The sequence below is a fragment of the Pyrgilauda ruficollis genome, unplaced genomic scaffold (assembly GCF_017590135.1).
Source record: "Pyrgilauda ruficollis isolate IOZ18807 unplaced genomic scaffold, ASM1759013v1 scaffold8, whole genome shotgun sequence".
Taxonomy (NCBI): domain Eukaryota; kingdom Metazoa; phylum Chordata; class Aves; order Passeriformes; family Passeridae; genus Pyrgilauda; species Pyrgilauda ruficollis.
In genome coordinates this window covers 454,042-480,641 of record NW_024529932.1, presented here as the reverse complement: position 1 = coordinate 480,641, position 26,600 = coordinate 454,042, and the positions used below count along the sequence as shown (strand labels likewise).

At 35.4% G+C, this 26,600-nt stretch overlaps 1 protein-coding gene across 4 annotated transcripts in view; it reads left to right on the top strand.

Annotated features, from left to right (window-relative positions):
* Window positions 1-26,600, top strand: part of NBEA (neurobeachin) — a 448,146-nt gene that overhangs the window by 401,973 nt on the left and 19,573 nt on the right. The window contains exons 49-52 of one of the 4 annotated variants that reach the window (XM_041487282.1): window positions 1,729-1,896; window positions 22,217-22,279; window positions 22,610-22,699; window positions 24,195-24,387. In XM_041487282.1, the coding sequence (XP_041343216.1) occupies window positions 1,729-1,896; window positions 22,217-22,279; window positions 22,610-22,699; window positions 24,195-24,387 (514 nt within the window). The remainder of the gene's footprint in view (window positions 1-1,728; window positions 1,897-22,216; window positions 22,280-22,609; window positions 22,700-24,194; window positions 24,388-26,600) is intronic. The other 3 variants (XM_041487281.1, XM_041487283.1, XM_041487285.1) reach the window with 3 other exon arrangements.

Below are 26,600 nucleotides of genomic sequence, written 5' to 3'. Positions count from 1 at the left end.
TGGTGAATGTCTGATCTCTGGGAACATTCAAGGTCAGACAGGACAAGGCTCTGAGCAACCTGAAGCAGTTGAAGATGTCCCTGTTCATTGCAGTGGGGTAGGACTAAATGACCTTTTAAGGTCCCTTCCAAATCAAACTCTCCAGTGGTTCCACATTTTTGTGATTCTAACACCAGTGAGAGGATATTAGATGAGAAAAGTGTGAAATACGCTCATTTAAACCAAGAATCAATTTTTTTCAAATGTACTGTCTGATCTTTGAGTAATCAAAAGTTCTGCTGTTTTCCTGAAATGCTCTTAATACTCGAGAAATAAAAATGCTAATTTTTCACCAAAAAATACCTATTTTTTGTTGATTACTTGTTACTAAATAAATAAAATAGGAATAAATAAATACAGATCAAAAGAAATGATAAATATGCAGAATTCAGGTGCTCAAGAGAACTTTTAGGCTGATTGCTGCAAATGGATTTGAAGTGGATGCTAGAAAGATAACCGGCTTTTAATTCTAAATTCTTAAAAAGCTTTATTACATACAAAAGGAACATAAAAAATTGAGCATTTAAAAGTAAGGAAATGCTTTATTGGTTGTTGCTGTGGCATACTTAATTTTATCCTTGCATGCTAGCATCCTCCACTCTAACTGATGTAAAAGTCCTATGGAATGTAGTTGCTGACTGTATCATATTGTACATGCACAGTACAATATAATTAAGGATATGACATTTTAAAATTATTTGTTGGGAGGCATGCTTTGAAACTAAATAGTATTAGTTTAATAGTATTTAGTATTAAGCAATGTTAATGCTATTTTAATAATATTGCATTATGCATATGATGGCTTTCATTTTGAAAAGGAAACAAAATTTTGTATGGTTGTCTGCAACATTTCTTTAAAGCTTTTTATGATATGCTGAACTTAAGCCCTTGAAAACTGAGCTACTTGTCAGCTTTTAAGCCTTCCCATCCATTTTCATCAGAGAAAATAGTCACTGGTTTTGACAGAAAAGGGTCCAGTTTTCCACCAAAGCATAGAGGATTCCTCTTCCATGAGGAGCATTACAGGGAAAATCTCTGAGGAATGGTTGCATGGTGACCCAGGCTTTGCCTTGTCTGAGTCTAGTCCTACTTGTGGGGTGGTGAGGAGGGGGCTGCTGCCAGTAAACAGGGCACGGCATGGTATTACTGTGACTGATGATTCGTTCTGAAGCAGCCTCCTTTTGATGTAAATGAGCAAAATGAATAATCTTTTCCCAAAGTTTATCAGCTTGTAAAATCTGAAATTTTCTCAGAAACACATGAAGCTGCGTCCTAGATGGGAGGTATTTGTGCTGAGTAGTGGCACTGTGATAAAAACAATGGAGGAATCTCCATTTTAGATTTAAGACTAATTTAACTAGTTTGAAAATGAGTTGGAAGACTGCATTTTACAGTCTCTTTCCCATTTCCATCTTTTTCTTTTTTTGACAAATTACCTAACCTACTTGAAAAGCCCAGAAATTATTAAAATACTTGCAGCTAGGAGAAACTCAGTCGCTGAAAAGAAAATTAGCATGATATAAAGGTGAAGAAAAAAGAGAACATCTTTTTACTGCTTCTTTCAATAGAATAAGTTAAATTTTTTTAATGTTTGAAAGATCTCAATATATCAAATAACCCTGAAGAGAAAATGTAATGATGCCCACTATGTTTTCTCAGTTACTTCCTAATCCTGAATTTCACTTGCAGGCCCTGGAAAGCGAGTTTGTATCATGTCAGCTTCATCAATGGATTGACCTTATATTTGGCTACAAGCAGCGAGGACCAGAAGCTGTGCGTGCACTCAACGTTTTCCACTACCTAACATATGAAGGCTCTGTGAACCTGGACAGTATCACTGATCCTGTCCTCAGGGAGGTAGGTGTTTACTGTCACTTCATGCTAAAAACTGCTGTCATCTCACAAGAAATGGTACTTTTTCCATCTTTCACTGCTGAACAAAATGGATGTGTTTGAATTGATTCAGAATTTAGGCCCCAGGTGATTTCACAAGCAAGTGTGGATAAACTAGCAATGAAACAAATGAACCTAATAGATTTAATATTCAGTTATGGTGTAGGAAATTATAATGCAATGTATATTCTTTAATATAGTGTCTGCTACATTTTATAATTTACTTGTATTAAGTTCAATTAGTAGAACTGAAAAACTGGGAAAAAACCTGCATTGTAGACATAGAGGAAAAAAAATCTAACCTTTACAGTCAGATGATGTTAGTGAGAATGTGTCTGAAAAAGAATGTATTTTCTAGAGTGTCTGCTGTAAATATTTAAATTACTTTTACTCACATAAAACAGAATCAAACTGTTAAAGAAAATGCTTTCTATTTGTTGTGCATTCAAGTACGTATGTTTATATATGCATGTGAATGAAATATATATATACTTTTGGAATATATATAAGTGAGTGTTTTAAATTAACCAGTAAATTTTAAAAGAAAATTGTTCTAGATATCCTGCTACGTTTCCTTCCAGTGACTGGATTTGTTTTCACTAAGACTAATAATTTTAATGATGGTTTTCTAGCACCTATTAATTTGCATGATGATTTTCTAGCAACATTCATTTGTTGGCTAAAACAATTGAAATTTGGTGGAAAGTGTGAGGAAGCAACAGCTGCTAGATGAGTACTGCTGTGATGAAGCTCTACACACAATCTTCCATTCCCCCAGATAGCTGCCATCTGCTGTATGCAAAACAGGAATAATGAACATTGCCAGGCAGTGGGGTTTTGTTTGTTTGTTTGTTTGTTTCCAATCTTGCAGGCAAAAATCTACAGATTTCAGAAAGAAGTAGATTCCAGAAAGCATTCATTCAGCTAGTTTTGTCATGGGTTTTTGCATTCTGTTACATTTGGTGATTTTTTTAGGAGTAGAACTAAAAATCCATTCAGACCCCAGGCTTTCTAGAACTGGATTTTCACTACATGCACTGTGTAATGCTTAGATTTTCTAAGCAATTAATATTTGCCACAATTGCTTTGACTCCGCCTGCCTCAAATATATCATGTTGACATCTACATAGTCATTTTCTGGATTTAAAACTTTGAGCATCAGAATAGTCATTCTCTTCTAGAGATAAGAAGAAGCAATGCTTTTTAAAGTATAAAGCAGGTGTCCAGCACTATGAATACAAGGGATTTGCATGGCTTAGGGTCCTGATCTGCATGGGCAGACTCCTATGTCTTGACTTTTAGGGTCTACTCCCAGAGGGCAGCTTGTAGGATTGAGGTCTATCTGTCTGTCTGTGCACCTTATCTAGCATCTTATGACATGATGAGACTCTTCAGTTCTCCTGGGGCTCTACTTGCTTGCATATCTTGTCATCAGAAATTTAAGAAAATTCATGGAGATGTTTTTGTTCACTCACTTGTACTTCTAACCCATGCCCTTTAAATCAATAACATATAAACATCTTCTTAGACAATTTATACTGTAAATTTGTAAAAGCACAACTTAATCTTCATTGCAACAAGTTAGATTTGTACATAAATTTCATTGATAACAATGCGAAGGAAAAATTACCAGAAAAAATAAATCCTCCTTATTTTTGTTGTACATAGATAATAAAGTTGTATGCATCCATTTTAAAATAGTATGCTTTTACTTCAAAGAGACCTCAGGATTGTTGATTTTTGGTTTGTCATAAGAAACTTTAAAAATACTTTTAATTTATTTTTAATCAGAATTTACAGTACATGTTTAAATAGAGATAAATTTAGACCTGCTTTCTGTTTTCCTGGGATCTGTTTATGAAACTAGTGCACATTCTCTGGCCAATAATAAAGCATTTGACATCTTGATGATATAGAGGACCATGTATTTGATGGTCACATTTCTATTGTGAGTATATGTGATGGGGTTCCTGCTTTTTTGTTGTTGTTAAATTTGTGCTTGTTATGGTTTGTTTGACCTTATTCTAGCTTTTGGTAAATATTACAGAAAATAAATTAAAAGCAAAAAGATATTTTAAAAGCCTCTTAAGGCCCCTTGTAAATACAGGAATTAAGGATAAGAACACTAGCACCTTTAAAATAGTAATAAAAATTGTTTATCATATTTTACTGTGGCAAGTGGTGGTATCTGTCATTTTAATTTAGAAACACTGCAATTTAGAATTAATTGCACCATGAAGTTATCCAGGAAAATGCATCTCTCAGTACCCAAATGCTCATGATACTTATTTTCTAAATAAACCAAAATGTTGTGGTCCTGTGTCGAAGAAGATGGTGAATGTTCTTAATACATGGCTGTAAAATAAACCAATCAACACAACCTTATTGGCAGCAGCCATTATCAGACCAGTGGGCTCAAGTATGGCAGTAACTGTGGCCATAAGTAATTTCATATTGAACTGAGGCCCAGGTGAATCTATCCAGTGAAATAAGACTCCAAATAAAAAATATCTTCCCATTTATGTCTGAGATGATTGAAAGATGTAATTTCAAAAGGTGGAGCCCTGTGGCCTGTTTATGGTGTACCTTGGCCCTTTCACTTTCACCCTTTTCTTGAGCACCTCACTTAACCACTAAAAAATATGTTCTTACCTTTCTGTAAAGAATATTAAAGTTACTTCTGTAATCATCTATCTACAGAAAAATATTCAGCAGTGGAACAACTGATCCCTGCCATTCCTTACATCTTTCTCATATGATTTGGGAGCTCTCCAAGAAATCTCTACTGTTTAGCATTGGAAAAATAGCCATCCTGTGTTATTGTTCTTTGCAGATCTATTGAATAGCAGATTTTCCATCTGACTTTCTTCATTTTCCATATAGAAAATTCCTACTGATAGAAACCATAATACTGGGATAGCATTAAGTTTTAGATTACTTCAGTCTATGGAATCACATACATCTGCCCCTGGAATACCTCTTTAACAACTTAAGATCTGCACTGGATGGGTAAAATAAACTGGTTTCATTTCAACATAATTTGATTTTTTCAAACAACTTTATAATTTCTGATACCACAAAAAGTAATTGGTCGCAATAATTTACCTCAAGTTGTTACAAGGGTAACAGTAAGTCCTGATTTACATGCCTCATGGAATAAAAGTATAAAATTGTATTTCATGGTTTCAATTTTTTATGATTAGAAATTGGTAAATTCTCCGGTTCTATCAGCTGTATTGTTCTCTTAGTCACATATTGCAAAAAGATTTTCATATTGTAATGAAGAGGAAAAAAATGTGTAACAAAATAAAACAAACATTTTCCAGGAATATCCTTCTTTCTTTTTTTTTTTTTTTCTTCCACTTCAACCTTTTTTAAAGTAAAAGCAGTGAGGTGGAAGCTAAAACTTGAACAGCTTAAGGATATTGATTCATTCTTACTTGACAGGTGGAATAATGGTTGCAGCACTAACCACAGCAATTACAGCATTAAAATGTCAAGAAATTAGAGGTCAGAATAACAGATAATTTTCTTCCTTTTGTCAGATTAAAAATTGACATTCTTTGACAGCACAGGATTTCTGGCTGAGAAAATTATGACAGCTTAACTCATCTTGTAGTTGTAAGGCAGTAATTGATAATGAACTTTACCATGACAGTCTTCTCCTGTGGAGAAACATGACAGAACATCCCTGGTACAAAGCCTGTATCTCTTTTTAATATGTAAACAGTAGTTATATTGGACATTAGATGTTATTTGGAATTGTCTTTACTGTTAGTTTACATCATAATCCAAATCCTTTTCCACTAGACAGACTTGGCTGACTTCAGGGAATTGATGCTGAGAATGCTAATATTTAAAGAACAATATAGGAAATATGGTTTATTTATAGTGCTTTGATGTTACAGCTACACTTCTTTGGTAAAATACAGTTCCTCCCTTGGTTTCTCCCAGAGTATCTGTAGATTTTAGGAGCCCCTTTCTTCCCCAAACACCTGAAAATGAAGGCACTCAAAAATCCATTCAGTTGAGTTTTTCCATGTTAGGAACTCATATGACACAAAGTGTTGTGGCTGAAAGGAAACAACACAGCCATACTGGTCATTGGAAAATGCAATAGATGAGACAAAATTATTTTTATTTATTGCTACCTTAATTTAATGCTTTGTAGATGAAACACAAAATAATTAAGTGGACAGCTTAGTCCATAAAAGACTAATCACCTGTAGTACTGAAAGCACATCTAACTTGGAGAAAAGTACTGTTTGGGGGTTTTTAATTGTTGGCTTTTTGCTGTTTTTTTTTTTTTTTTTTTTTTTTTTTTTTTTTTTTTTTTTTTTTTTTTTAAATCATAGCCATATCTCTGTTTATTTCCTTTTTGTACACTTTTGACTTGTTAGTGATTAGAAATATTTTGAAAAATTCGTTCAGCTTTTGGTTTGCTTTGGACTTAAGGCTAGCATTGTATTATCCTTGTGCTGAGCTGCAAATCCAACTTAGCAGTGCAGTACAATGACTTTCCTGTGACTGTCGCATCTTCACCATATGCTTGCATCCCCCCAGTCCAGCAGTAGTTATTGCAAGGATGTAGTAAAGCAAGGCAGTGTGAACCTAGTGGGCTCAGATATTTTTCCTGAGCACCTGTCAAGATACCTCAGCATACTTGCAACGCACACAGCAAATTGAAAAATGATTAAAATTGCTAGTGTTTGACAGGCAGTTGTTGTGCCCGTAAACTAATCCTAGCAGGACAGTTTTTCTGGCAGCTAACAGAGCATATGGCCTATGCAATATTTATTTCTTTGGTGATGACTTGATATTTAGCATATTTAAATAATTTGAAAAGTCATAATGATGCAGTAGTCTTGCAGTACTTTTCAGCTACCCTCATTTCTGGGTTATATTTTTCCTCTTATATTTTCTTCTCTTATCTCTTTCTTTGATCTGACGGGAATAACAAAACATCCCTCTGGATCTGCTATAGTGAAATATGCCCACAGGAAGCAGAGTAGATCACATCAGTTTTCACTTTTTTTTTTTTCTCTTTTCTTTTTTTCCCCCCCTTCTTGCTGAAACACTTTTTGCTACTACAGAGGGCTGACATGATAGGGCTGTCAAGACTCAGCAAGATAGATATATCTTTAACAAAGGGAGCTGGAGTGCTAGCCCTTCCCTGGTGACTGAACCTGGCAAATTTATGAGGGAAAAATTAACACACTATTCTAATAACACTATATAACACTTCCAAGGTAGCACCAGCCCTTGCCACCAAGTGCTTGTTCTTCCTTTCTCTCAGAGTTATTCATATTTATTCTGATTTCATTTTTAACTTGTTAAGATCTTTTTCTTCTGGGAGCTGTTTCTTTGATGTGACAAGAATATCAAAACCACCCCTATGGATCTGCTTGATTGAATTGTACCCACAGCACTGGCCACTTATATGTTCACTTGTATTTAATTGCCTCCATACAAGGAATGGTCTTTGCTTCCTTTCTAGGAGCAGTCCTGTTTAAGCATGAATATGGGTAGTGGTGAAATTAGTTGGAAGCCGCATGTAGTATCAATATCTGCTTTTTTCAAAGTTAAGTTAAGGAATTCAAGTAAAAGCTGTCATCAAAGTAGAAATTATTTTCCTGTATGCAAAGAGCTCTATTCTCTAAGAAATATGTATTGCATTCTATTGATTTTTGTCAAGAAATCTACTTCTTCTTCATCCCAAATAATGTTTTTGTCTGGACACACAGAACAAGGGGGTTTTTTTCCCAAATTTATACTGGTTTGGGGGAAAAAAATTGATTATTTTGTACTATATTTGGCCTGTGTGTTTTATTGCATTAAGGAATTATGAACAAAATATTAATGGATTTTTTGAATTTTTCACTCTGGAAGCATGTATGGATGTGATATAATAATTTGTATGTCTTTCTGGTGAGTTTCAGAGCACTGTATCATTCTTTAAATGGAAAAGGGAGATTTTTAATATTGATGTCACTTTGTTATGACAACTGTCTGTAGATCAAGAAGCAAAACACAGGGGCTTTTTGAGGGTAAGATATTTATTTCTGTATGTAAAGATTCCTGCAGAAGACACAGAATATAGGAAAAGTCAGATTCTGTTAAATCAGAATATTCAATAAGGAATTAATATAAATTGCATGAGGTCAGTTACCACACAGTAATTGCCCAATGTATAGGCTTCTACTTGGATATTAATGTGTTCACTTCCATATGTTTGTTGTTCAGAGGAAAGGGCTTTCGGAAGGTGTTTTCTTCAGAATAACCAAAACATTTTAATTATGCATCCAATTTGACGAAATTACTTTTAGGGAGAGCCTACCCTAAGTAACACAAGCCATTTATGAAAAGAAGTCAAAAATCATATTCTGATCCATAGATCTCAAATTTAAAAATGTCCTTCTACCATTGCTTAAAGCAATTATCCAGTTAGATCAATGATTGATTATGATATCTCCAGTTAATGAATGTATTACAGATGAGAGATAGTCAGTATTTCAAAGAATCCATGATGATCCGAATTCATGACCATTCCTGGATCATGCTGTTACATGTTTATGGGAATTCAGAACCTTTTCAGAATCAAGAAAAGACACAGTCTCTTAAAATAAAACAAGTGGCATTTGTTTGTCGCATGCAGGTGGGGTTTTTGTCCAAAATGGCCTATTAGAAGGTTGGGGATTTGTTTATTATTTATTGTACTTGTGATTAAAATGCTCTTTAACCAGGCAGAGCTAAGCACTGCCACTCAAAGTGCAGCACCAGCTTTACACCAGCCATTCAAATGAAAGAGCTGATGGTAACTTATTAAGCTGATGAGACTTGAATCAGCCTATTTATTACATATTTCAGGTCATTCATTCATCAAAGGAATACTGCAGTGAATTAGTAAATTACCCATATTCCAGAAAAATATCTTCTAATACTTCAGCCTACCTGAAGTATTATTTGGAATAAATTGTTTTGCCCATTCTCATCTACATTAGAAATTCCATGTGCATTTCAAACCCTGGAGTCTTACCCAAACTGTTTAATGTTTTGCTGATATGGAAAGAACATTAACCACAATTGCTCTCTTTTATTGCAGAAATATATAAACTATAGGTCTTGTGCACGAAAATTTCCTCCTTATTGTCTGGGGTTTTTTTTTGTTTTTCTCCATATGGATGACAGGTACCAATTATTGATTTTTAACATTAGCAACAAGCATTTTCACATACACTTAAAGTAATATTTTATGCAGGGGAGAGAGATGTGAAAATAACTGCAGCCAATTGTAACAAAAATAGCTGGAAGGGGCTCCTTTTTTCCTATTAGCACAGATTTCAGTTGTATTATGCTGTCATTACCTCAGCATAAATTAACCATTATTCAAAACATTTCCCACAGAGTAGTTTATTGGAACAGATATTACTCAGTCTAAGTATCTAGTCATTCACTTAGAAAGATGCAAAGCTGAGCTTTCTAAATGTTTTAAACATATTGATAATGTGCCTCTTTAATGCCATTTTGAAGCCTGTATACAGTATATCTATATTATTGTTTTCAATTAATGTCAAGAACAAAGTGAAGTTTTGAAGAATGTGTTCTGGGAAATAATCCAAACAAAATTATTTCTTTATAAACTAAACCCTACAAATAACTGAGAACATTTATTTTGAATGTAACAGTATAACCTTTTTCCAAAACTGAAATTCTAATATACACAGAAACCTGATGAATACTATACATGACACCTTTCAGTATGTAAATTTTACCTACTTCCCTATCAATCCTTTTTCAGATGTGAGTTTTGAAGGTTTCCCTGTTCTCTGAGGTAATCTTATGTCCAGCAGTGGATAAATTGAAGGTTGGCAGATGGCTGGACCCTCATCATAAGCACAATTTGTAGTAAAGAGTATGGGCTTTCAAAATTTCAGTGCACCTTCTTAAGGTGGGAACAAGACAGATGATTTGTGTTAGAAAGACAGAGATGAGAGAAAAGAAATAAGCCTGCATTTACTTTCTGTTCAGGTGAAAAATGAAACCACTAATGTTATATTGCCACATTCTTCACTTTGTTTTATTTCATTAACAGGAGAAGATTTTATTCAAGGGGTTTGAGATTTCTTTTTGTCAAAGCAGAAGTAGAACATGAAGTCACATTTTTCATTTTGTACAGTTTTATGTTTATAAAACAAGAACAAAATACACATACTAGATACTGTGGTTTTCTGAGCCTGTTCTGCTTTCCAAGCATTAAAAATGTCTTCAGTCATCATGTTTTATTTCAATAATAAACCAGAAGAAAAAACATCACAGCTAAAATGCATTCTTTGATGATTAAGTACCCTTTCCTCTTTTATTACAGCCCAGCTTTCAGAAGGCCTGTTCTGCTCTTTGCTTTCCTGTTTTCCTTATTTTCTTTTGTGTTCTCCTGAAAGGGAAGTTCTTAATTGTAAAAATAAGTAGAAATAAATATGATGTGTATGTTCTACACTGAAACCATGTGTAAGTCATTCTTCTGGCAGCAAAGGTCACTAATTATTTGAGGTATTAATAACATCTATTTTCCTCAACAATTGTATTCTCTAGACTTAATCTTATACCTTCATTTATTTACTTTGACATAAAAGATGCCAATGTCCCAGCAGTTCAAAGGACTACTTGCTTATGAATTCTTGTCAGCTACTGGCAAAATTACTGCAGGGTATGAACAGTCACTAACAGAGCCCCTTTCTTTCAAGTTTTGGTTGAACTTCTTCTTGGTGTGTTATTTTCTGTGTGGCTTTACCAAAAAGATCCCAGAGAACTCAGGGAAGGGCATCCTAGTGATGAGAGTAGAAGACTGGCTTAAGGACAGGATTTCAAGAGCTTGACAGAGTCAAAGCAGATGTATGGCAGAAAGTCAGGAATATGAAGAGTTGCTCATGCTAATGTATATAGGGATATTGTTAGGTCTGGTGCCAGATTAATTAGCACTTACAGGGTCAAATTCAGATATGAAAGTTTAGACATAATTGCAGAAATTTCCAGAGGTCTATAGGCTATAATTTGACTGTACACATCTCATAAGAGATATTGTAGAAGCCTGATTAAATGGAACACCTTAAACCAGAATGAGCAAACACTGTGAAAATGGATTTTTAGGAAGATTGGAAGATGGGAAAATTGTGGCTTTTTTCACCTGTAGTTTTATTTTGTTGTGTTTCATTATAGTGATAGCTTCAAGCATAACATGAAAACAACTGCCTTGTAATAAACTGCATTAACCTGTGCCTCCCTTGACTACATTAGCTTCCATTCTATGTTACTGTGATTTTTTTTTCTGTTTTAATTCAGGAATATATTTTTAAAAATTTAATTTCTGAAATATTAATATAGAATTTGGGTTTGGGGGGCTTTTTTAATTGATACATTGTGGATGAAAATTTTTCCAGACAACCAGGTCTTTGGAGTTCTTCATTAAGACCCTGTCTGAGTAGTTGATGCTTTGGTGATTTAACAAGACAAAAGTCAATGGGTTTAAAATCTTTGGTCAGTAGGTGTCCTGAGCATCTACCATGTATAGATTGCTATACAGCAAGCATAGTTTGCTACAGTTCCTACAACCAAAACCAGTTGCATGTAATTGACCCCAAGTCACAAAAATTAAATATTGCTCTAAATACTCACAGTCCTTTATTTATTTCTTATATTGCCAGATTTTTCTGGAGGTGACACAAAATATGTAGTAGTTTTACAGAATAGAATGCAAACATATGTGCATTTCCTAGGACAAAAGGAGGAGAGTATAGAGGAGGGAAATGTAACTGAAGTGGAAGAAGAGTAAGGAAAAAACTTGGACTTTTTCTTATAAAAAGGATAAATTCAGTTGATGGACAGAAAAATCATGGAAAAGATGGAATTACTGAGGTATTTTTGTTCTTTAAAAAATTATTCCCTCCCAGATTAGGCTTGTCATTGCAGAAACTTTCCATGCATTTAATTTTTTTTTTGTTTTTTTTTAATTGTTTAATTCTTAGAGGCTCACAATTTAGCTGTTAAAATAAAAAGCATGGTTAAAATCATCTTTAAGCATGCACTGTGAAAGCTCATTGTCACAAAAAAAATAATTAGAAAAAATTGATGAAGTTTCAAAGTTTAGTAAAAATTCCTATTGATACTGTTTGCCTTTTTATGAATATGATGCCTGTGTTTAAAGGACTCTGTGCTCCTGAAAATGACAATTAAAAACACACAGTGTCTTAAACAGAATAAAAGATGAGAATCTTTTAAATAGAATTAAACCTGATGAGGTCACAAAACAATTTTGTCTTCTATCTGTACAGAGTAAAATTTTACAGTGTGTAAGAGGCAGTACACTATTTGGATGACATAAGCATCTCTGAAAACCATGGGAAATAGCCCAATACTACTTCCTTGACTTCAATCCCAATCACTCCCCAAGGATTTAACAAGTCTAGTGTGCTTGTATTTTATTCTCTTCCTGGTTAGCTTTTTCTTTTTTTCTGGTAGTTGTGCAGGAAGCTGCCAAACTCTTTCTGCTTCTGTCACCATTCATGGCTCATGAAATAGACATCCGTCTTGAAAGTCAGGGATCCTTCAGAATTATTCAATCCCAGCATTTTCACAAAAATACCAGAGTTTTTTTCACTTGCTGCATTGGCCTGTTGAGAGCTGTGAGTGGAGGTTAGGCAGACTGCTTCTTCTTTCCGGCCCAGGCTGTGGAATACAGACAAAGATGCTCTGTTTTGCTGTTTTGTCCAGACTGCAATTTGCTTCATATATTTTTCCCCAGGAGATCTTCATGAACAGTAGAAGTTTCTTTCTTCTGCCTCAGTGGAGAGGAAAATAACAAGAAATTGTACACAAGTGCCTTCTCTCTTGTTATAGCTTTGTTATTCCTGCACAGGATCTGGAGCTTTATTACTGTAGTACTATGAGCATGTAATACCACTGTCTTCATTGCCACAGAATAACCAGGTTCTGCTTTCAGCTCAGCATTCTGGTCAGTATAAATGATCATGGATCAGTGATGTGTGAGTTTAAGATCTTTTTAAAATTATTTTTAAATACTAGAATCAAAAGCAGTATCAAGTTTTTGTCCAGATTAAAGCCTTGCATGTGCCATGGAGTTTAACTGGATAGGTCAGGGTGAGAAGCCTCTCTGTCTGAAAAGAAATAATAATGAGGGATGAAGGAGAGAAATGAAGGAGAGAAATGGAATTGTGTGGAAAGGTGGCCATTTACAGAACTCCTGTCTTGTTGAGGGAGGGAGCAGGATAAGAAAAATGTACAATAAAGAGAGAAAAAGAATAGAATAGACATTTGGAGCTTTTGTTGAGGAGGAGAAGGAGGAAGAGAAAGGGTTAGAAAAGCAGTCATTGGGAGCCTCATAGAAATGAAGGAATTACCTCATAGGAACAGACAGCTCTTGGTGTGGTTAGTGTAGAAAAATTATATTTGCGACCTTCCCAAAACTTCATGGGATTTTTTCAGTCTTGACCTTTGGGACTTATTTTTTAATTAGTGAATTAATTGAGATATTGCATAGGATAATCTAGTTAGGCATCTCTAAACAAAAACAGGGTTTTATTTTACGTACTTGTGACTTGTAAAATTTAGCAGACTTCTAAATGCAGTTGATGGTGTATTGAAAAGTACTACTGGCAATTCTTAGCCTGGCACAGCTGGAACTTCAGTCTTTCTTGCTGTAACATGCTGCCTTTCACATGTGGAAACAATTGTAGCATCCCAGACAGAAGCAGTGGTTTTGTATTTTTTTTAAATGCCTGTAAATTTTAGTGACTGCCAACCAGAGGATGATAATTAGAGTTTTTTGTTTTGTTTTGTTTTGTTTTGTTTTGTTTTTTTTTTTTAATTCTTTTACCTTATGTTTTGTAGACTTTGAAAATCTGTAGTGGTTCCAGTGAGAAGAGAGCCTGTATCTAAAAATTCAGAAGACTTTTTATTTCTTACTCAAGAAAATGTAACAAATTTGTCTGTGCTTTAGAAATAGCCATTATTGGAGGTAGTGCACTTAGAATCCTAGGAGCCGTTTTAAAAAGCAATGTGTGTTTCATGAGTTTCCTCTGATTAAAAAAATAAAACCCAACAGACAACCATCCCAAAGATCTAAAATTATGAATTAAGATTTCATCATCCTGTCTTGTGTTTCATATGCAAAAGAGAAAAATAAATTAGTTAAAGGATGACATAATGGAAACACTTGGCTTAAAAGCAAAGACTCCTGAGTAGGAATGACAAGAAATATGTAAAAGCTATGACTGTAATGGTAGAATTTTTTTTTTCTTGAAACAAGACAGATGCAGGCAAGAATAACTTCTAAAGGAGTATAAGTAACAAGAAGAGCTTGAATTTCCTGAAACTTTAAAGCAGGACTGCAAACTCAAGAAGAAAGCAACAGTTTGGGCAGATGAACTGAGCGTCATGCTCACTCTCAACATGATGTTCAGACTCAGATCTTGCTAAGGCCTAAGAGTAAGGACTTTTTCTTAGTAACAGGAGTTATACAATGGGAGTCACATTGAGGAAATGCATCTGGATTGGTTTGGTTTGCAAATACAAACTAGGACACATCTGCAATTTTGTATGTTGCAATGCTTTGATTACCATCCTATAAAGGAGTAACACAAAAGAGTAGTATCAAAAGGGAAATTCCGTGTTGCAGGTGTACATTTTTAGTAATTTGCATTGCAGACTCAAGATGTCAAAAAGAAGTTTGTTCCACAGACCTAAATACCAGATGGGAAAGATCATCTAGGCTGGCCTCTCACCCAACAAATCACAGAAAGCTTTTGCCCATTTAGGTTTTTGAATCTGACCATCAGGGTTGGTGTCTAAATAGTGAAGAGGATATGGAAGGGTTTCCTTATATAGGTAGAGTTTAGGTGATAGAAAATTATTTCAGACAGTCACATTAAATATTTATAATCCAAAAATAACAAAAAAGTGTTTTAAAGAAAATTAATGAATGTCTTTGGAAAAGGAATCCTTGTTTCCGAGGTTGCTCATTGGGTGCTTATTGATAAATGATTTAAAGGCAATTTTCAGTATCTAAAAATAAAAAATCCTGATTGCTTAGGTTTCAAAACCTTAACTGTATATCATTGAGTTACATATTTGATGAATTATTGAATCATGCTATTATATCCCTTAGAAATTAATTTAGCAGTAAAATATTTTTTAATCTTTGTGCTCAGTGACTTAACGATCAAAGAAAGCAACATTTTCTTTTACAAACTTAATACAGACTTTGAAGAATGATGACAGAGCAATGATTTCATTTGGCATGACATCAATGAACACAAGAATTCCAGTAAATGTTACTAATCTATATGGGACAGAAATAATTACAAACATGAACATAAGAAATACAGTGGTTCAACTGAAGACAATAATGGCATGAAATGATTATAACAAAATGTTTTTTATATGGTGGATGACCTCTTTACTTTCTAAAGCTACCTGAGGAGGGGGAGTGGAGAGGGAGATGCTGAGCTCTTCCCTCTGATATTCAGGGACACAGGAAAATGGTTCAAAGCTGTGCCAGGGGAAGTGTATACTTAATATTAGGAGCTTTTCTTTTCTGAGTGTGTCAGCCACTGGAACAGACTTCCTAGAGAGGTGACCAATACGTGAAGCCTCTCAGTGTTTAAGAGATATTTGTATTATGCCCTTAACAACACTCTTTACCTTTTGGTCAGCCCTGAAGTGGTCAGGCAGTTGGACAAGATGATTGTTGTAGGCACATTCCATCTGAAATACTCAAGTCTGGGATAGACTATACAAAAAAGAAAAAAAAAAAAAAGAAGAAAAAAAAGAGAAATAATCTTGAATGTGTTTGTAAACAAAATTATAAAGAAATATATTACTTTCTTCAGTTCTGGGATGTGTTTAGGGTTTTGCACAGCATGAATTCTATGAGCAAAGGGATGCTTCCTATTTGCCTTTGTATACAGGCAAAGAGCATGGAAAAAAGGCAGTGGAATTGTTTGTCATGGACTGGGAGCAAGACTCACATTTGAAAGAGTTATCGGAGCTGTAAAAAGAATGTGATGAAATGAGCAGTGTGGCCTGAGAAGCCCCAATAAAAACTCAGACCTTGTCAGAGGAATTTGGAGTCAAATCTTTTTGCTTAAGAGTAGAACAGATTTTTTTAGGTTTTAGTGTAATTTAATGGGAGAATTTTGTTGTATATGTACTAAATTCTTTGTTCTGGGCAGAGTTGGAAGGGACAAGAATGAGAAAAATTATAGGATTTTTCTTTTCCTTCTGGTATAGTTAGGAAGGGAGGGGAGCACTTAATTCCTTATCAGCCCTTTTCAGCCTAAGGAAGTTCTCCACAATTTCCAGGGGAATGGAAGCATTTGTACTCAGGCAAGTGTGAACTTTACTAGTGAGAGAATGCATGAAAGAGTAAGGAACACTTTTAGCTGAACCTGTCCTGCCTGCAGGATATTTGCCTTTATGGTATTTTTGCTTCATCTGCTCTCTTTTTGTTTGTGAGATGTATTGAATTTGTTTCCCACTTGCAGTCCATTAATCAAATGCTTGCTGAAGCTGGGAGAGTTTAAAATATTTTTTTTGGTCATGAGAGTCATATTGGAGTACCAGGGCCAAGGATGAGAGGGAGACATAAAGGTGAAAGAGGGGAGAACTAGTTTTCACAATTAGTAGCTTCATGAGGTAAATGTGAGAGGCAGTAGGCAGCACTCCCTGAGACAGACAAGGTCACCATTGTGACTCATGCCTGTAAAGAGAATAGGAGATCTTACCTTTCACATTCTCATTCCTTTCATAGCACTCTCTCCTTTCACAGGGGAATGAAGAAGAAGTTCAGGGGTGGAGAGCTCTGGGGGGAAGCTGAAGGTCAGCTTTTAGCTGTTGTGTTCTGCTAGGGAGCCATTTAATTGCACACAGGATCCAGTGAGATACCTCCTGTGAGGGGAGCGAGCTTAAGGATGCCCCTTCTCCATTGTTAAATTAATAAAGTAGTGACCTGTGGAGAAAATCCATTTCAGTGCCCATCTTTCAGTCCCTTGAGTATCCTGATTAAATAACTGACTGTATCGAAGCCTCCAGAGCACTTGAGTCATTGCTTGTGTTTAAACTATAGCACTTCTTTCCTCCAAATATACAGTAATAAAATGGAATTCAATACTCTTAATCAACTTATCAAAAATCCTGAAGATACTGGTGCTGCTTAACATCTGTAGATACAAAGAAAAAAGCAATATCTCACACCACTCGTACAAAACAAAAACACTTCAAGCTGTTTATGTTACCCACCAAAGGGCTGTCAGTCTTATTTGCTCTGAAGAAGACAGTGCTTGGGGGCTGTTGAGTGTGCTGGCTGCACAGGGGGGAAGAGTACATAAAGGATTCCTATGTTTACTTGGATGCAAAAATGAAATAAACTTTCAGGAATGGCAGTGTTGGATGAAAATTGCTTTGGTGCATATTTCTCAAATGCCTACAGATTTTCACTCTTCACTGGACTCACTCCCCATGCACAGGGGAAAATGGATTATAGAAAAATTTCAATGCTAAATTGGAGTACAAGCACAAGGAATAAAACACATCAGGATTATAGGAATTAGTAGTAAGACGCCTGAACATGTTTAAAAAATAAAAATTAATAAAATACATAGAGAAAGATAAAAAAATTTAGAAAGTTTACTGATCATTGTGGTAATCAGTGAAGATTAATAAAACAAGAGTACTTCACATAATAAAAATATTGTCTATCTGCAGTACAGTCTGAATTTCAGGAATTTCTTTCTTCACTTCATGATTTATAGTAAAAGTGCTCATGCTTTTATGTTTCTTATGTTAAGCAAATCACCAGGCAGCTCTCTCAGCAAGGGGATTTTACAAATTAAACAGACTGTTAATATCTTCCTCGGCGATTTTATCTGCATTTCTAAAGAGCCTTTTTAGAGAAAAAGTATGTTAAAATTAAACTACTTCATGGCTTACCCTTTTTGCAAAGGTGTGTCAGCAAGTAAACAAAACCTTAATTTCTGTGATGTTTCACATGAGTCAGTTCTAGAATTTGCATTTAGTTTAGGACTGTGCTTCTGAAATGAATATTCCAACCACCCCTATTTGCCATGCTTTCATTCAAGCTGCAGAGCAGCTTTGGAGTGTGTGAATTGGCTCCCAAACCACAGAAGCTGAGTGTTCCAGGAGTGCAGCTGGCAGAGCTCCGTCACTGTTGGGGTCTGCAGCTCCTGGTGGAGCCAGCCTGGCGGGAAAACCCTTCTGTGGACATGAATTCAGCAGGGCTTCCTCAAGAGGAACGCGGCTTCTTCTCCTTGGGATACAGTGATAGAACATGTGCATAGTTCAAAGCTGCATGTATGGACGGGACAATAGGAAGCATTTTTTTACTGAGAGATTGATCAGCCACTGGAACAGGCTTCCTAGAGACACAGCTGATGCCCCGAGTCCATAAGTGCTTAAGAGGCTTTTGGTCGGCAGTCAGGTGTTGAACAGGGTGATCACTGTGGTCCCTTTTAACTGATAAGAATCTCTCCTCTCCTCTCCTCTCCTCTCCACTCCTCTCCCCTCTTTTGCTGTGAATCTCTGTTTCTGTTGTTTCAGTTCTTCCTGGTAGAGGCACCAGCTTTGACCACTAAAATAAATCTTACCCCTAAAGAAACAGAGTGCATGGATTATTTAGTAACATGCTTGTATTTATTTCAATTAAAATTAAGAAATAAACCCCAATGCTTCAGTAGACTGAATAATGTGCAAAGCAGATGTATTGAACTCTTCCTTCCATGGGAAACTGACACTAAGGACTCAAGTTCCAGGGTGCAGGGCATCCCAATGTCCTTGTGAATGTGCAGTCTACATTTAAGCATAAAAATTGGAAACCAATAAATTACTTTTTTTGAGCAAAAATGTTGAGGATATTGATCATTGTATTATTCATAAGATTTGGTTGTCTGATATATTGATTTATTGAACAAAATGTATGCAAATATATAATAGATATATATTTATATTACTTTTAAATGACCATTATTAAGTCTTATGAGGTCACGTTTTGTTTGAGTGTATAAATTACCTTGTGTGAGATTGACTAATTTTAAATTTGGAATTGCCAGCAAGTTTGCAGATTCTTTTTCCTCATTCTGACCTATTATTATCAAATAATATGCTAAGAGTCATTTTATTTTTCTGAATACATGATCATATCCTAACAGATATTCCCTGAAGTGTCTGGAGTACAAATCTCATTTTATGTGTATTAAAAACAGTAGGGATTCTCAAATCAACTCACTAAATAGCTTTTCTGCAACACCTTATTGAGGAAGAGAAAACTAATATAATGGCCATTTTGCTGTTCTGAAAGCCTTAAATCTGGCAGCCACTGAATTCCAAGCTTATATTCTTTCTGCACGAAGGCCATTTGAAGGTGAAATGAGAATAAACTTGATTTTATTAAAATTTGTATTAAATTGACTAGAATGTGTGTCTCAGGGACTGGTGCTGCACTTGGAACACAATACTCAAGATCTGATGGGAGAAAAGGAATAGAATGCTTAGAATGAAATGTTTAGGACCATTAAATAAATCTAAAGTTTGATGATTTACACCTTAAGAAAAACTGTGGTGTACATTTACCAATTTTCAGATTAGCTTTCGATACAGCCAGAGTTCTCTTGTAAACAAATCAATGTATTACATTGTAAACAAATCAATGTATTACATTACATTACATTGTACACAATTATTATTCACAGATCTGTTTTGTACCTGCTTTTCATTTTGTGTCAAGTTATCTGATAGGAGGCAGCGTTAGAAATACCCTTGTGCCCGTCACTTTATCTCGTGCTTATGTTTATCTTCTGTGTTACGTTCTGGCGAGGTTTTTCTGTCCTTTGTGAGTACTGTGAGCTCCAGAGAGCAATACCAGCTGTAGCCGTGCACAGCAGTGGTGTTGTGCAGACTGTAGTCTCAGTGCAGTAGCTGAGTGTTATGGGTATTTTTTAATCAACATTGTTCAGTTTCTTTAATACTTGTAAGAGGTGTCAGTTTTACAAATGGTATTTTGACTGAAAAGGATAACATTATTATCCATGGCGTGGGGGACAGGCAATTGCCTTGTAAATGCAAGCCAGCAAAAATATTTAGTATTCCCTGAATATCAAGGTCTTGGCTCCATATTTGTTCTGGTTACAAAAGGACTTGACATTAACTTAAATGTTGTAAAATTACGGGATCATAGATTATGTGAGAATTTACCGGCACATCTTCAGCTGTAAAATAACAGCTGCTTTTGCTCATTACATTTTGAGTGTCCATTCCTTACAATCTAAAAAATTCATGTGAATTTGTTATTGTATTCTGCTTCTCTTTCTCCTCCTCTATTGCCTCCATAAATCTACTTGAACTGAGAGGGAAAGCCAGCAATATCTATTTGTGCAGAATTTACAGACAAGCAATCAGAATTTGCCAAGACCGAACAACATGAAAGTAAATGTGTAAATTAGAACTGGACTGCAGTGAAAAAAATTAATAATTCATTTCAGTGCTCCTGTGAGAGAACATAAGTATCATTTAAGGGATCACTCTAAATGGTAGGAGAGAAAGATCTGGGTTTTTTCATTATTGCTGCCAAATACAATTCACACTCCTATTTCAACACAGAATTCTTTCAAAAATTAGAATTAAATTAACCTTGATAATTATTTGAAAAAAATCCCCAAAAAATGGAAATTAATTTTCTGAAAATACCAACAGATATATGTAGGAGTATATATTACACTGATATATACCGATATTATTAATATTAGTATTTGTAATTTTGAAAATAAAATTCACAAACAAATATGATTCCTTTCCCTTCTGGTAAATCAGTTCTGAAGTACTGAATGCAATAGAAAATACCGTTTTTTGTGACTTGAATTGAATTTTGTATTCCTGTATAAAAATTGTCTGCATGAGTGAAGGTATTTACACATTGTGTAAAGAGATACTGCTTGTATGGTAAATATAGATAGCTGTTGTATGGACATATACACACATATACACATATGCCCACACAAATGTGTTGGTTTTTTATAAAAGTCATCTGTGATTCAAATTAATTCACCATTAAATGATGTTAATAAAATCTGAGATGCTCACAAGTTCCCAAGAAGCAGCCTGTGCCTTGGAGGCTGAAGTTCACTCTGAATTAGTCAACAAACAAGAAATCACCTGTATGGATATAATTACAGCATCAAATGTGCTGGGGCTACAATCCATTGTCCTTCAGCTGCTTGGCTGGACTTTGCATTAAGTTTCTTTTTCAGCAGATGTTTGTTTGTGGTATTCCATTATATACCTGTCAGTCTAGGGCATTAAGAGTGGTGGACATCAGTGACCTGTTAGGAAATCTCTCTCTGACATCTGTTCTTACATTTATGCCGTGAAGTGGAGGAAAGCACAGGTTGGCTTGTGGGAATGAAAAAATATGTATAATTAAAAGGATTCTTCTGTATCCTGAAGTATTTATGGTGCTTCTCACTGTTTTATGTCTGAAGGAAATAACAAAATTTACCAAGATAGTAATGTTTTTGGTGGGGTTTCATGTTAATTCTGTGTAGCCAATGAAAAATTCATAAAGCTCACAGGAAAAATATTAAGGGTCAGTAGTTCAGGCTACAGTATATATATAGGTACATAATGCATTGTGCATTTCAAAATCTGACAGTTTAGTTTTCTATGAATGCTTTATTCTCGATTTTACAAGGCCAAATAAAATAATACCTGTCTGAAAAATAAGGAGTATTCTCTAACAGTATTGTTTCTACAAGTAACAATTTTTGTCAAAGTTTTTAAGAATATATCTTAAATATATTTTTGTTTGAATGAACTCTTTGAGTAGCAGAAGTATTTCAGTATGTGTGCTGTATTTTATTACCTATAGAATTAGTAGAATAAGATTTATTAGATTATTAGAATAAGATTTATTCTGAAATTACACTTGTGCTAAAGAATGTGTTTAAATGGCAAAGTTTTCATTTCTAACCCATGAAGCCTGAAAGCCCATGAAAAAATGCAATAAAATTAAGGATAAAATAAATATTCAGTGAATGCATGCAAATTGGAAGGATTTCTACATTTGTCTTACTGTGCCTGACAAGGTTCGTTTCTGGCATTTTTTTGTTTTCACCTACTAATGTTGTTGAAATAATACCTTTTTTTATTAGTATATTTAATGCATAAATTTTATTTCTCAGTTTTCTTTTCTTTCCCCCCATTTAAGATTCCAGAGGCTTATTTTATTAGAGACCCTCATACTTTTCTCCTTACAAAGGACTTTATTAAGGTATATATGTTCTTTTTAGTGCAAAAAACCCAAAAGCTCTCCCAAGACCTGAACTGCATGTCCTCGCAGGTTAACATTTTCACATATAATGCCAGTTACTGGAGATGAGAATGGTTAGTTGGTTAACTGAAGCATGCTTGAAAGGAGAAGCAAAGCTTGTCTACAAAATACTAACACTTGGATGAGTCTGCAGCCTGGGAGGAGAGCACCGGGTGAATTTTCTGGACTTTTTTCATGGCTGACTTGGGATATGCCTGCATTGTCACACAGTGTGTTGACCTCTCTCCTTGATGCATATTGCTCCTGACAGTCCCTCTCCTTTGCCCGCAGGCCATGGAGGCGCAGATACAGAACTTTGGACAGACGCCATCACAGTTGCTCATTGAGCCCCATCCACCTCGGAGCTCTGCCATGCACCTGGTGAGACATGACTGCTGGCTGGGAATGCATTCCCTTTGAACCTTAGGGTCCTTTGTAGGTCATAAAGTACTCATTAAAGCAACACTTTTGATGCCCCCCATTGCCCATGCAGCCATACTTGCTTTGGGTAGCAACAAATCACAGGGATCTAGCAGAGGAAGGTGGAGGTGTGACTGGCTTTAGTTTCATACAGACCTGGATTTTTCTTACTAATATAGTATAAGAAGGCCCCATCCTAAAAAATATAAACTTGATAAATACATATTTGCATTCTTGTTTCTGCAAGTGGTGGGAATGGCTGCAGGCTTTCCTTAGAGTGCGTATGTTGTGTTGTTTTAAAGGATGCATTGTTAGGGACTGATTTATGAACAATGTCTCTTGACAAAAATGAAGTATTGGAGTTCAAATCATGCTGGAATCCTCCCGCCCATTCCCTCAGGAGAATGAAATGTATATTTTGAGTTTCAATTCAAACTCCCAAATTCATTTCCATCACATTCTTCTCTATCCTTCTTACAAAGAATCGTATGAAATAGCCAGAATGAACAAGACAGATTTCTGTGCCCTGAGTGCCTTTGATGAAATGCTTAGAGCTAGAGGTTTTTTTAAGGTTTGTAAATCATCAGTAATACATGCAGTAGTTTCAATCATTTTATCTATCTATAAGAAAATCACTCTATGTAGCTGTACACTGTGAAAGTGGAAATTGATCTGGAAGTGGTTGTTGTATTATTTTAAGTGTGTACAAGTCAAACTTAGATAATATTTATTTTACATTCTTAGGATACGGATAATATATTTTTAATAATTCAAGGTGATAAGCAGAAAGGAATATTTGACCTTTTAGAAATAATTCATTTTGTTATAACAGTGGCTGGAAAAAACCGCCTTAAAACCAGTACTCAATAGCTGTCCTTGTCCATGTAAAAACAGTTGTGTCATTTGCAGAATCATGGAACAGGCTTAGGTTATTATAACCTTATTATGTTACAGGCTCCCTAATAAGCATATGCTTTACTTAGAATTAAATTGTCTGTGTTTGGAAGTGGTGTATTTCTTATGAGGAATTCATTAAGGAAAAAGATCTGTGCATTTTTGATTCACTATTAAAATTTATTTTTCAACTATTGTAGTTTAGAGAATTAATATTTATTATGTATTAATTGATTAACTCATTAAAACATATCTCTATGAATATTAACTACTGAATAATTTTACATTTCCCTGTATGCTAATTAATGCTAATGGTCATTTTGTACCCTATAATGATAACCCTTACCATACCTATTCTCTATTTATCCTCATGTAATGTTCCAATAATAGCTTGTGATCTTGCTCTCCTCCATCACTAGAGTAGATGCACAGGTAGTGTTGTTTTCCCTGTATGTGCACATGCTTGCCTGCTTTTTTTTAACCTCGTTTTCCCTCGGACCTCTTCACTAATTGTGTTATCCCTTCTGTTTTCTTCTGCTCTCTTCTCCTTTCTACTCAACAGTGTTTCCTTCCACAGAGCCCCCTCATGTTTAAAGATCAGATGCAGCAGGATGTCATCATGGTGCTGAAGTTCCCATCAAATTCCCCTGTCACACATGTGGCAGCCAACACGCTGCCCCACCTGACCATCCCTGCCGTGGTGACGGTCACTTGCAGCAGGCTGTTTGCAGTCAATCGGTGGCACAACACAGTAGGTAGGTCCTTGCAGGCACACTTCGTTCAGATTTGAAAACCTTAACAATACAGCCTTAATTTTGAGTGCAATTTAGCTCACTCACCTGCCTGTGCACCAAAATTTACTGTTTCTTCTGGTTTGTGTCAAATAATCACAGCTTCTGTTTACTCTGGCGTCATTCCTAGAAACACTCTCCTTAACAGCAGCACATCACCATGGCAGCCAATCGATTTGTGGTTACTTCAGGATCAGTCTTTGATACAATGCTTTTCAGGAGACTGCTGTTGCTCTTGACACAGCAAATATTAATATGTCCCAGGTTTCAGGAATACATACTGACGTGCTAGAGAGGGTATATCCCCGTCTGCTGCTTGAGAGAAATTTCCGGATCTTGTCATAATCCTTCCCCTGGGTCGTTGTTGGATTATCTGGGACCCTAAACAAGCCTAAGCAGCCAGACACTGAACTATTCTGAGAAGTTTCCTCATTCCCTCAAAAAAGCCCATCCAACAGGGCCATCCCAAAATTCCCTTCCAGCCCCACTGCTCACCTCTCCATATTGCCATTGGGACTGTCTGTGTCACCTGGACATGCAGGTGCTGAGGCTGTTCCAAGCATTGCTAAATAGGTGGTGGGGCCATGAGGTACATGAGGAAACAAACAGGTTTAATTTTCTCAGGTAGTTTGCTGCAGCAATAGCCCTTATTCTGCAATATCTGGAAACATTTATAATACTCCATCAGGTGCAACTACATTACATGTAAAAAATGTTTTTCCCATTTTTTTTAAAACAAAAGGTAAAAATCTAGAGGGGAAAAAAAAACCCAGCATTTTTTTAAAGTATTTAGTGACAAGGTTCTAGATGGAAGATTCCAGTGTCAGGAATGATTCAGAGGTGCAGAAACTGCGTTGTGTTGTTTTAATACACCTTTGACTAACATTGATTGGCTAATTCCTAATTAATTTCCTTTGATTTTTCTGGGATTCTGTCCAAATACTCTGCACCCATCATCATTCATGTCTCCTCTACTTGAGGAAGTTTATTTGGTTCTGGATTTCCCATCCAGACTTTCAAGTCAAGACAATGCAAAATTCCTACCCATATTTTACTGTGAAGGAATTATTCTCATCAATATTGCAGCAGGCTGGAGTTCAAGGCTTTCCTTTAAAACTGTGATTTGAAGTCCTTTATTATAGCTGAAGCTTTGTTGGTCTTCATGATGCATATGACAGTAAGATTTTAGGTTTTCCTCTATACTCTTGTAAAACATAAGTCACGTTGCAAAAATTGAGAATTCAAGGCATGAACCAGCCGTAAATTAAATTTCACACCATTTGTAAACCTTTAGTCTAAATTTTAAAAAAGGGAATAGTTTCTAAATATATTATAATAGAAAGAGAGGAAAATGAAACTGTTTTGAGAATCAAACCTCATTGAAATTATTTTCTTAATTTTACATCCTGCTTGGCAATGTTGCTTATTTTGCAGGAGGCTAATCCAGGATAGGGTATAAATTTCCTACTATTGCCATAATATTATTTTAATAAAGCATAACTCTAGTATAAAGGATAGTTTTATCTACAGAAACATATGCACAGACCGCTTGTTGTAGAATGTATGTAGAGCTTTGGAATTAACAAACAGCAGGAGGCATTTACAGAAACATCTCATAATAGAATTGGATGAATCTAAGTTAATACCAGTAAAGATCTGTCCCAAACTGCTTGGGTTTTGAAAGAAGAGACAGAAAGAAGGGAAGAAGTTCTCAGAGCTGTGTCTTTATGAAAATGGCAGACCTAACTTTTCTTTTACCTCTTCCAGTTGTCTATTGCAGTAGTAGAAAATGGGCTTTATTCTTCAGAAATCTGTATGTTTTATTATAGAGGGTATTCTTTTGCAATGTGGCAGTTCGTGACAAAAATTGTGTTTTCAGTGGTGACTATTTGATTTATATACCAGGGAAGGTGCACAGAAGAGCCAAAGAAATACTATCTGTGCATGAGAGAAGATAACACTAAATTTGCAGCACCTGATGCACATTTGAGCTTTTTAAGGACTGCTTAGAATAGAATGAACAGGAATAATTGTGACATATTTACTGTACCCTACAGTTCTACATCTAAAAATTTTAGATAAATCCATGAAAAGGTCCAAGTTTCTGTCACATATAGGTTTCCATATGTAAGAAACTCATGAAAATGTTTCATTTAATTAACTTTATTTTCTGTGCT